This window comes from Mytilus californianus, unplaced genomic scaffold (genome assembly GCF_021869535.1).
Source record: "Mytilus californianus isolate M0D057914Y unplaced genomic scaffold, xbMytCali1.0.p SCAF_11, whole genome shotgun sequence".
In the NCBI taxonomy this organism is placed as follows: Eukaryota; Metazoa; Mollusca; class Bivalvia; order Mytilida; family Mytilidae; genus Mytilus; species Mytilus californianus.
The window spans coordinates 33,684,475-33,696,597 of NW_026262593.1; the positions used below are offsets into that span (position 1 = coordinate 33,684,475).

The window sequence follows — 12,123 nt, forward strand, 5'->3', positions numbered from 1 at the left end:
GCATCCTGTTACAATCATTTCTTGTTTAGTTTGTAAACGCTTGCATTATAGGTTACATCTATATCATATTAAATTTGAATTTATTAAATAATATTCATTATTTCTAAACAAATTTATATTTTAGTTTGTTTCTATGTATTTTTATCTCCCGGTAATAAGCTGTTTTAAAAGGAAGTATAACTATAAAAGCCTTCGGGTTTTCTTGTGTATTTACCTTCCGTTTCTATATTTGTAGATAACTTTTATAAACAACTTCCGACTACAAATATAATAGATTCCGACAGTAAGTAAACAGTCTGAAAGACATTTTATTCAAAAAACAAAATTTGTACCAATATTTGACTTCTTACATGATTTTGTCTCGGTCCTAGAAACATTCCGTTTGTATATTCGTAGATGAATTATTTAAGCACCTTCCGGCTACAAATGTATTAGATTTCGTCAGTAAGAAAAAGTCTTGAAAGACATTTAATTCAAAAAACAAAATTGGTATCAAGATTTGATTTCCTACATGATTTTGTCTCTGAACAAGAAAACCTCTTCATGTTAAGATCTTTTTGAAACATAATTGGAACAGCATGTATTGGTGAACCAATATCCTTTTCCCGATTGTCAGAAACAATCTTTGTCTTTGAGACATTGATGTGTTAAAAGTAGGGGAGTTATTAATAAGTGAAAACGGATATTTGTCTTGTCATTGAGATAACACTGCTTTTTTAGACTCAGAATTAGACTCGTCTGAAATCAGTCAGTTTGTGGTATTCTCGTCCAATGTGTGTGAAGTTGATTCAAACAGTGTTTAAATGCATATGACTCTTTTTATTACAACATAAAATTACAAACTTCTAATAACATAAAGAAAAATGAGAAATATTCATACGTAATTTCATCTGAAAAAAAAAAATAATAACAAATTTTGACAAAGGTTAAGTAATTGAATGTGACTGCGTACTTGTACATCACAAATGAATAGAACCCCGCGATTTAAACTGTTATAATACAAGAATTTTAGAGTTGACAAAGATAAAGAAATAGCAACAGAGACTGCGTAGTAATATGTAATATAACCCAAATGAAAAGCACTGCTGACGAATTGGGTTTCAATGTTGGCGACTTTTCAGCACTTACCAATGCCTCTTCCGCATGGTTTATAACCTCCTATTGTCGATGTCTCTTGTTTAGATAAATTAGATGTAACTAGAATATCTTTGAGGTTTTTTGGGTCTGCGGGAAGAAATGACGGGAGGTGATGGAAAAATCTTTTTTAAGGAAGAATCATTTTCAATAAAACGCCAGTGTTTGTGGACAATGGATGAAAGATTTGTCAGGTCAGGATGAAAGCTGACAACAAACGGAATTTTGGTACCCATAGCAGTTCCATTAACTTGTAGATAAAGATTTCCATCAAAGGTAAAGTTGTTGTTCTTTAGTACCAGCGTGAGCATTTTGACCAGGCATTCAGAAGGTGGATATTTTACTGGTCGGGAATCTCTAAGATATATATATATATATATATATAGAGAGAGAGAGAGAGAGAGAGAGAGAGAGAGAGATAAGATAGGAAAATGTGAACATTAACTAAAAATGCTTTTGATGCCTATTTTGACACAAAGAAGGCTATCAAAACACTTAGCTTAATGCAAAACAGACAAGATAAGAATATGGAGATGTGGTATGATTGGAAAAGGGACAACTATCTCACAGAGTCCAAATGAAGCAGATTCAATCTACTATATGTCATCGTACGACCTTCATTTTTCCCGAGCCCCCCATGATAGCTTTTAGGCAACCCAATAGTCTGCGGAACCTGCTGGTGCGGGCTGAATTGTCTGATCAGAGAAGTACTTCTGGAGAATGTCGTTCGTGGGATGAAAAACACTGCAAATGCTGCCTACAGATGCATCACTCATAAACTTTTCACAGTAAGGGAACCGAAAATAACTATAGGATATTTTGCAATGTCACCTGAAAAAGTATGAATGTTATTTACATTCTAGAATGTTCGGTTTGTGGCCTCCAATATGTTGGTGAGTCAAAGCAGCCTTTCCTCGAACACCTCAATGACCATAGGAGTGATATCTAAAAGAAGCCACTTCTCCAAGTTAGTCAGCGTTTCAGACAGTCGGGTCATAAACTTGATGACTTTAACCGCATGAAAATCCCAGTGATTGAACAGAACATTCACTGGAGTGATGCCTAGCGACAGGTTCGGGAAAGCTTTTGGATAAAACGGCATCCATAAGAAATACTAGCAGTTTTATTTTACACTCATTTTGGGATGTTTATATACACAGTCACGTCTATTGAGTATCGAGCTTTGTTTTATATAATGCTGTTCAAGATTTGGGATTAAATCAATAGACCAAAAATTACATGTATTATTGAGCTATTTCACACATACAATTAGTATTGTTAACATTATTGACACTGACGAAGGCTATTTGTTAAGCCGAAATATTTGTCAAAGCGATTTTATAACGTCATCTTCGTATATTACCATCTTATATTAGTACCGGCAAATCTTGACTTATATATATATATATATATAATTACTCTCAATATCACCACAACAATGTTAAATCTGCAAATTTGCGGAATATATATAAAAAAGAGCAAGGTATTTGTCTATGCAATTTTTAATCATTCTTTGAATACGGTGCCAAATAAGTTTTTAATATATATTCCGAAACACACAAATGTTCAGTATCATAAAAGTGCAAAGCGTCTTGTGAACTTTCCATTTCTATGTAGCAACGTTCGAGCAGCACCTGCATACGGAGTATGTATCTCCCAGTTGATACCATATTCCTAGGCTTGCATTTCTATCATGATTTTCTTGATAGAGGGACATTCAAACTCATAAATCGAAAATAAACTGACAAAGTCATGGTTAAACAAGAAAAAGAACAACAGACAAACAATAGTACACAAAACACAACATAAAAAACTAAGGACTGAGCAACACGACACCAACCAAAAACTGAGGGTGATCTCATGTGCTCCGGAAGGATAAGCAGATACTGCTCCACATGTGGCATCCGTCGTGTTGCTCATGTTAGTACAAATTTCGTCAGATGTCGGTAGGTCATATTCAGGGAAAAGGGGACGGGATTGTAGTAACGACATAGAACATATCCGCTGTCATCTGTGATACGGATATTCCATAACGATCAACCAACTCGTGATGGCGTCCGTAAAATTAACGAAGAGATGATTTCAACTTCACCTCTTGGAACTCTTGGTTTCATAGCTTCCTTGTGAGCAGCAATCCTCTATCAACAAAATCATAATAGAATATAAGCCCTGGAATATCGTATCAACTGAGAAACTCTTTAGTGGCGCTCTAGAGTGGCGTTCTAGAAAGCAAGAAAGGCCAAAAAAATACGGAGTTAAAGAGCGTTGCGCACCTAAAGTTCCGATAGATTCGTCATCTACAGTAGTTGAAGAGACGTCAATTCGTAATTCGCATCTAGTACACCTAATGTTATTTCTCAAAAATGTGGAGCAAAATATGAAAAAAAAATGCCGTTTCATTCCCTCATTAAATCTTATTTCATCTGAAGAGTCATAACTATCTGCGTAAGTGCGTTTAAAAACATCTGTGAATTGTGAGAGACACTCGTGATGTGCTCTTTACTTAATAGAGGGACGAAAGATACCAGAGGGACAGTCAAACTCATAGATCGACAACAAACTGACAACGCCATGGCCAATAATAAAAAGACAAACAGACAAATAATAGTACAGATGACACAACATAGAAAACTAAAGACTAAGCAACACGAACCCCACCAAAAACTGGGGGTGATCTCAGGTGCTCCAGAAGGGTAAGCAGATCCTGCTCCACATGTGGCACCCGTCGTGTTGCTTATGTTATTACAAATCCGGTAAATAGTCTAATTTGGTTATTCACATTCGTGAAAAGGGAAGGGTATTGTAGTTACGACATAAGGAACATATCCGATATCATCTGTGAAACGGTTATTCCATAACGGTCAACCAACTCGTGATGACGTCCGTAAAATTTACGAAGGGATAATTTCAACTTCACCATTTTGGAACTCTTGGCTTAATAGCTTCCTGGTGAGCAGCAATCCTCTATCAAGGAAATCATGGTAGGAAACACAAGCCTGGGAATATCGTATCAATTGGGAGATATATACTCCGTATGCAGGCGCTGCTGGAATGTTGCTACATAGAAATGGAAGTTCACAATTGGGAAGTTGAAATCATCTCTTTTCAACCGACCCTCATTGTCAATTTCTAGATGTAAGTCAAGATATGAGGCAGACTTAACTGTATCTGTAGTATCCTTTATCTCTAGTTCGATGGGATAGATTCGTTCAACATAGTCACCAAATTTTGTATTATTTAGTGAGAGAACATCATCTATATAGCGGAACGTAGAGTTAAAGGATATTGCTAACTTCTTATCTTTCTTCCTAAGAAGTTCCTGTGTGAAGTCAGCCTCATAATAATAAAGAAACAAGTCGGCAAGAAGAGGGGCACAATTGGTTTCCATTGGAATTCCAACAGTCTGTTGACAAACACGTCCTCCAAACGTGACAAATATGTTGTCAATCAAGAAATCAAGCATCTTGATTATGTCAGTTTCAGAGAATTTTTTGTTTGAATCAGAGTGATTCTTTACAAAGTAGGATTTATCCCTCCCCAAGACAAGATACTTGTATCTACGTTCGCCATTCTTTTTAATGAAACAAAGTAATACCAACTCTTTCAATTTGTCTTTTAGTTTGGAATGGGGAATACTTGTGTAAAGTGTAGATAAGTCAAATGTTTTAATACTATTGCAAGATGAGATCTGGCCAGCCGGATTATATGTGAATTGGGAACTAGCACAGGTGCAATCAGGAGGTTTAGACTTGAAGTCGTCAATGTTGAGATCCTGCAAAACGTATTTGTAACTGAAAATTTTAGTTGCAATTGGTTTGGTATAGGTATTAGAAATTATTGGTACAGACTGATCTTTAAAATAAGGAGGTATTTTCGACTGAACTAATTTATGGTGAAGGATATTGCCTAAGTTGACGCCATCGAGACCATTTGTTGGCAAAGGAAAGTTTAAGAAAAGATCTTTTCACTTTTAAAGTCATGACATATAATGTGATACAAGTTTAATAATATTTGTACCTTTTTTTTTTATAGAATTAACAGATATGGATGATATGGGGAATTCCAACGACGAGAGACAGAAGACATTTTTATTAATAACTTGCTTAAATTTGAATGGAGCGTCCAAGGATATGATTAATTACAGAATATCATGCTTCAAAGCGATGGAAGGCATGTACAGTATTGCAAATTTAGAAAGAAGTCCAATGCGAGGCTATTTTATAGGTAGTCAAATTGAAGGCACTACACTTATCGGATCCGAGTCGGATGAAGATATCATGTTCGTAAATGAGGACATAACTGTTATTTGTGAAACAGATAGACATGAAGTGGATCAATTAGGAGAGCGTTTAAATAGATTTCATAGCACACAGATTAAATCAAACATTCCGATTGGTGTTATTTTGGAAAGTGAAGAAACACCTGGATATGTAAAAATTAGAGTTGTCGACGCCAAAACATACAACCCTTTAACAGAATGTGATACAAATCCAATATCACACCTTTGCTATACTGATTCCAAGGGATTTCTCCTCTTAAGTACAGAAAAACTGAAAACAAGAATTGGAACTGCTACTTCGGAAAGATATAGGAATGGTCCCGCCATGACAGAAACATCTACGAAAGAGTTTCATTCTTCAGACCTTGTATATGGGCTATTTACCAAAGCTTGGCCGAAATCGGCGGATGAATGGCTATCAAGAAAACGAAGATATCCATGGCCACCGACGAATATCACAAAACTTGTTTACGACGGTTGTTTTCTTGTTCCAACTGGGTCTTCTTATGAATCTGAAACAATTTGGAGACTTTCGTTTGTTCAGATCGAAAAAGAAATGGTTTGGGCTTGGTCAGCTATTCAGTATAAGTGTTTTATGCTTCTGAAACTGATTAAAAGAAGCATAATACAACCAGCTATACCAGATGTAATATCATCTTATCAACTAAAGACAATAATGTTTTGGGTGTCCGAGGAAACGGATCCAATGTTTTGGAAAACAAATAATATTAGAGAATGTTTTACTCGATGTTTTGAATTTCTTTTGGAATACGTACAAAAAGAAAATTGTCCACACTATTTTGTCAGAACAAACAACCTTTTCCGAGGAAAATTAAATAGGAGTTTAAAAGAAGAGCTGATTTGTCTTTTATTTCGAATTTTACAGAATTTTTGGACTGAGGTGTTTAAAATCCCCAGTCTGCGTGAAGTAAGCGAAAACCTAGAAGAAGGAGAAATTGAACGTTACGGTGATGTGCTAACAGCAACAATGCGACACCCAGAGTTATTAAAAGAAATAATGAATTTGTATTTCAGTGTTATCATCAGCTTTGCGACATCAGCAATGAAGCCAGCCTTTAAGTTCCTCAGGAAAAATGACATCGATGTGGCTATCAAAAGGCATCATGAATATCGTTTGCTTATAGCAAGATTTTCCTTGACAGATCCAGAACATCTTGAACTTGAGCAACTTATTAATCGTTTAATCGATATAAGTTTGGGGTCACAGTTGAATTCGAAGGCCTGCAAAACCGAAGATAATATAGAAAAAACAAAATTGATACATGAAGCAGAAATGTTATTCAAACGTGGCATCAACCTAGACACTGCGTCTGGTAGGCTAAAACTAGCAACACTGTACTTCTGTCAAGGCAAATATAGAAGTGTGTGCAATCTTATCAAAGAAGTTTCGACCACTGAAGGAGTGTTTCAATTGAACGGATTTGAACCACAAAGTCCAGATATTTCTTTCCCTTATGCTCTTCGAATTATTTCTGAACAGCCCAGCCTTGCATCAACATTACGAGACCATGCGGCTCTGGAATTAGTGTTTTTACCATCAGAAATTAACTCGGCTCCAGATCCAATTAAGTTTGAAATAAATCGGGCAGTACTAGCAGAAAATGAATGTAGTCTCGATAATCCACTAAGTTGGGCTGCTTTTGATGCTGATTTTTATACATTGCTGTTAAAGTTTCTGATTCTGCACGAGCAAAATGCATACCAAGAAAGAAATGAAACTCTTTCAAAGCTTCGCGAATATGTCAAAAAAACAAATTCGTTTTACAGGAGAATTTCGGCCATGAATATTGTTGGATACTGTCTTCAACTTGTAGGAGAAGTTCAATGGGCTCTTGATGTGTTTCTAGGCTCCCTTGTCTTATAAAGAACTCACAATTCGGCAATATGGCATCTGGCGCTTCTTGTGTGGAATGTATACAACTCATCCAAATTGTAAAATGAAAAAGAGGGAATTTAAGTATGCATGTTCCCCCAGTGACTATATATATTACAAGGACTATTAGTAAACATACTAAATACCAATTTTAACATTAATTACAGCTTATGTAAGAATCCTGGGTTTTGATTGGTTTATAGCCAGTGAATTTTTCACCAATTTACTGTTATCAAATGAATATCGTTCATTTTTTAACGCCGCCGGGGTATATGCAAAAAGGATATGCCTTTTTTACCCTCTCTGCCGTGGTATTTGCCAAAAAATACTCTATCCGACTGGACGCTTGTAACGTCACGATCATCAATGCGTTTCTGAACGTTAACATTCGGTGTAATTAAACAGATATAGCATGTTCTGGAGGGGTATTTGCGAAAAATACCAGTCTTGAGAATGAATTTCCCTCGTCTTACGGCTCGCGAAATTTAACATTCTCTTGACTGATATCTGTTCAGAATACCATTTCATTTTGAATACACGATCTACTGTTTATTTCACCAACGTACAACAGTAGACATGTATGGGAAGCTACTCAATAGATGTGAACCTATCACAGCAAATGTATATTAGGTATGTTTGACGATTTGTATATAGAAACATTTGCACAATGTCCATATAATGACTAGAAAGTGAAAAAAAAAAATTCTTTTGATACTTTGATATATGGTGGCATTCATGGAGTTGTATTTCACAGTTCCCATAGCAACAGTAAAATTATATTTCGAAACGGTGAAATGTAAATATTTGTTTTTTACAAAGTGCTTTTTCGGCCATTTGACTTGAATAAAAAGATATATGGTATATAAGTAAAATGATTTCAAACAACCTGAGATAACTGCTTGGTTTAAATGGGGTTCATGTTGCTTAGTTTTTAGTTTTCTATGTTGTGTTTTGTGTGCTGTTTTGTTTGTCTTTTTGGTCTTTTTTTTTTTGCCATGGCGTTGTCAGTTAATTTTCAATTTAGGGATCTTTCGCCTCTCTTCTGTTTTATTCTACTTATCTATGATAGTTTTCGAGATAATAGGTAAAGCTAAAAGTTAAACTTAGTCACACATTGACATTTAAGACCAATAACTCTTATGAGGAGTCATCCAATGGTATCAGTTACTAGTATATAATCATTTCTGCAAATTTTGTATTGCTAATATTTTTGTTTTGATGTTTTACAGGTTCTACCTTTCTATGATATAAAAATAAGAAGATTGGTTACGATAGCCAATGAGACAAAACTGACTCCACCAGAGACCAAATGACCTAGAAGTTAGAAACTATAGGTCACTTTACGACCTTCATCAATGAGCAAAACCCATACCGCATAGCAAGCTATAAAGGGACCCGAATTGACAGATGTAGAACAGGTCAAACGAGAAACCTAACGGCCTGATTTGTGTACAAAACAATTTTAAGGGCAATAACTCCTTAATTGGTCATCTGATTGGTTTTGGTTATTCAGCATTTTTGAAGATGCCGTATGGCTGTAACTACTTCAGCATTGCTCCAATGGTTTCAGTTATATTTGTTTGTTTTTGTAGATCTTGTATTGCTAATTATTTTTGTTGTTTGCAATTTATACATATCTACAAATATTTTATTGTTTTTTGAGAAAACCAATATTAGCATTATTGTACATGTATATCTTGTTTTGCAGATAATATATGATAGTTTTCGCTTTAAATTGTAAATAGACTATCACTTTAGTATTCATTCGTATCAATATTAAGTCTTATCATAATGACGATGCTTTTATTTCGATTAAATCTATGAAAACATAGACTCATATATATTAGTAAACGATAACCACGTGGAAGCATTTTATTCTGGTATTTGCCTTCCAAAACTTTTTAGGTCTACGAAGTGTTTGTAATGGTATTTCAAGAACTCAGGGTTGAACGCATCAAAATAGTATCATGCAACATATTGTCTCTATTCAGAGTGTTCATTAGAAATGTAGAAATAAAAACGGAAAAGTTTATCACTAAGTTTGTGCTCCAACATCTCGGCAAAAACATAATTTAAGAATGTCGAATATAGCATTTATCTTTTCCACTGCATAAAACATTGTTTCCATTCATGTCGAACTCGTACAAAATACATTGATTCACACTAGATTCAAATGTATATAAATCACACAACGTATTGAGGCTACATTTCTCAGCACAGTTTAAATTTGATCTCGTCATATGTTGATACAACTGTAAATAGTTGGGTAAGTTTTTAACCGTCTTTGAGTAATCACGGCTTGCAGTTTGTCCCCCTTTTATATCTGTTGAAAAAAAAAGAAATATGTCTATGTAAATGAAAAGAAGACTACACTATATATATATGCATGTATATATGTCCAGTGGCGTAGCTACCATTGACGCAACGACGCACTTGCGTGCACAAATGAAATGGCCCCAAAACAATCACAATTAAAAAATTATAGCAGTCAAAAAAAGAAAGAGTGCGATTGTCTATCACTTTATATATATAGGTGTTTCAACTTGTCAGAAAGGTTTCCGTGTTTTCTATCAGTTCAGTTTTGTTGTGCGTACATCGGTATATACAATTTTTAGACCATCTACTAAACGAACTACGAGATCGTCTTGTCAATTCGGAAGAACGTTTCTTCAGATGCTTCTTCCAAACAATCTTAAAAGTTTGAATCGGGACCATCAAATTCGCATATTTCGCGCCTACGAGTCCGATCTTCAACCAGAAGATCAGATTCTTCTCCAAATTAAAAGGTGGGTTGCGCGATGGGATATTTATCCATCTAAGAAAACAGACCATCTCTGTGCAACATTGAAGATGACGCCGAAAGAACTTTGCCCAAATATATTCTGCATTCTGCAAATACTTCTCACCATGCCACCCTCAACCTCTACTGCTGAACGCTCTTTCAGCGCTCTTAAACGCGTAAAAACGTATCTGAGATCGACCATGGGTCCGGACAAGAAAGACTTTCTTCACTTGCACTGCTGCACGTTCATTCTGATTTTGAAATTGACACTAAAGAAGTTATTGACAATGCTAGGCAAATGAAAATGTTACTCTCCTAAATGACCTCGGTTGTTAACTTCAGTCTTACATACGAACGTCACATTCATATATCACCAAATTAAAAATTGATTGTTTGAATTGCTTTGTTTTCGTATGTTAACATATATGTCATGAGATGATCCAGTTCTCTAGCCCTTTCTTTCTTTGAAGCATAATAAATTGGCGAGCATTGCAAATTTTTTAGAATTTTTTAGTCAATTTAAGTTCTTTGATTTGATATACTAGTATAGCAAAACACTCAACTGTGCATACTTCACTTCAAAATTAACCATCTTAGATCCAAAAAAGATTCATTTTCTGTAAAAAAGGGTCCAAAATTTTTTTTCGCCTCGCTACGCTCGCCAACTTCTGCGTGCAGATCATTATAAGTCTAGCTACGCCACTGATGTCTACAATAAACCACTATAACAGAAAATATCCAGAGAAAATATCAACGTTTGTTTAAGGACAACATAAATCGTAAGCGAATGTTCTACTTAAAAACTCACGTACAAAATAAGACGTTTTACACATGCTAAACGTACATTTTACATTTATTAAAATGACGAAATTGGCGTCTTGCGTTTTAAATTTCAAACCAATAATATCTCATGCGGTTTTTACGCACGTTCCGCATGCGCAAAGCGCTCACCTTGTAAAACCGTATGTTTTTTTTCATCCTTTTAAAGAAACATTAGTTTTACGTACGTTTAATGACATACATGAAACGTTAAATATTCTTCTCCTGTATAATATTTAGATCCAAAAAGGTGTTAGGTTTCCAAAAGATCAAAGACTTATTACATGATAAGACAATAGGTTTATACCGCGAATTTTCCGCTATAAAAAAACGTTTTCCTGTGAAATATGAACTATTTGCTACTGAACGTTAAGTAAAACAATAATCGCTTTCTTTTACAATTTGTTAGCAGAAAAATGGATATCTGTTATGTTATAGAAGAAAAAGAAGATAATTAAAATTATGAGGATAATGACATATCGCTGTAACGACATTCCGTTTCATATCGACATCTCCCCGATATTATATTTCTAGTTTTATTCGTCTGGTGGTTTACATGGACAGCAAAAATTTGCAATAGTTTTATCCGATGAAATATATTAAATACATCTTCAACCGTTGTAGTAGTGTGTAAAAAACTAAAAACAAGCTTATCTCGAAAAATGCATAGTGGTATTGACATTATCTTCAATCGTATGTCTCTGACAAAAGTGCATGGATATATTCAAAGAACTCAATTAAATTAGAATCAAAATCATGATAATCATATACGAAATATACAAACTAAACGATATGTTAGCAGAACTTACCACATTTTCCATAATCCGTATGCAGTCCTGTAAATATTTAGGGAACTATATACCATATTAACAACAACAGCGATCATCATCATCCGTATTAATAATGTTTTTCCAACTCGATGAAGCGTCATATTGCTAGTATGTGTGTGTTTCGTGCTGCTAATTCTTTTTAAATTAGCTGTCTTTGTCGTGTTTTGAGATCTTTTTTTTTTTTTTTGACATAATTATTGTCTTTCTTTTCTACGGCCTCGATTTTTTTTGTGTTGCCACTCCCCTCTCCCTCTTTATACCCTCGTAACATACAGTATTGTTATAATATTGTATTCCTATAAATTTCTATTTAAAACAAAATCATAATAAAAAATATTAAAGCCTAAGCTGTTTCTTCATAAATACTCATTTGTGTTAGAATAAA

At 34.7% G+C, this 12,123-nt stretch overlaps 1 protein-coding gene across 1 annotated transcript; it reads left to right on the plus strand.

Annotated features, from left to right (window-relative positions):
• The first annotated feature begins 234 nt into the window (after positions 1-234).
• On the plus strand, positions 235-9,346 carry LOC127719945 (uncharacterized). The gene is made up of 2 exons (XM_052226311.1): positions 235-283; positions 5,167-9,346. The coding sequence occupies exon 2, from the start codon at positions 5,178-5,180 to the stop codon at positions 7,296-7,298; it is 2,121 nt and encodes a 706-aa protein (XP_052082271.1). The 5' UTR covers positions 235-283; positions 5,167-5,177; the 3' UTR covers positions 7,299-9,346.
• Positions 9,347-12,123: the final 2,777 nt, after the last annotated feature.

Excerpts from the sequence above, each read along its gene's own strand:
- LOC127719945 (XM_052226311.1), top strand. The coding sequence starts at position 5,178 with ATGGATGATATGGGGAATTCCAACGACGAGAGACAGAAGACATTTTTA.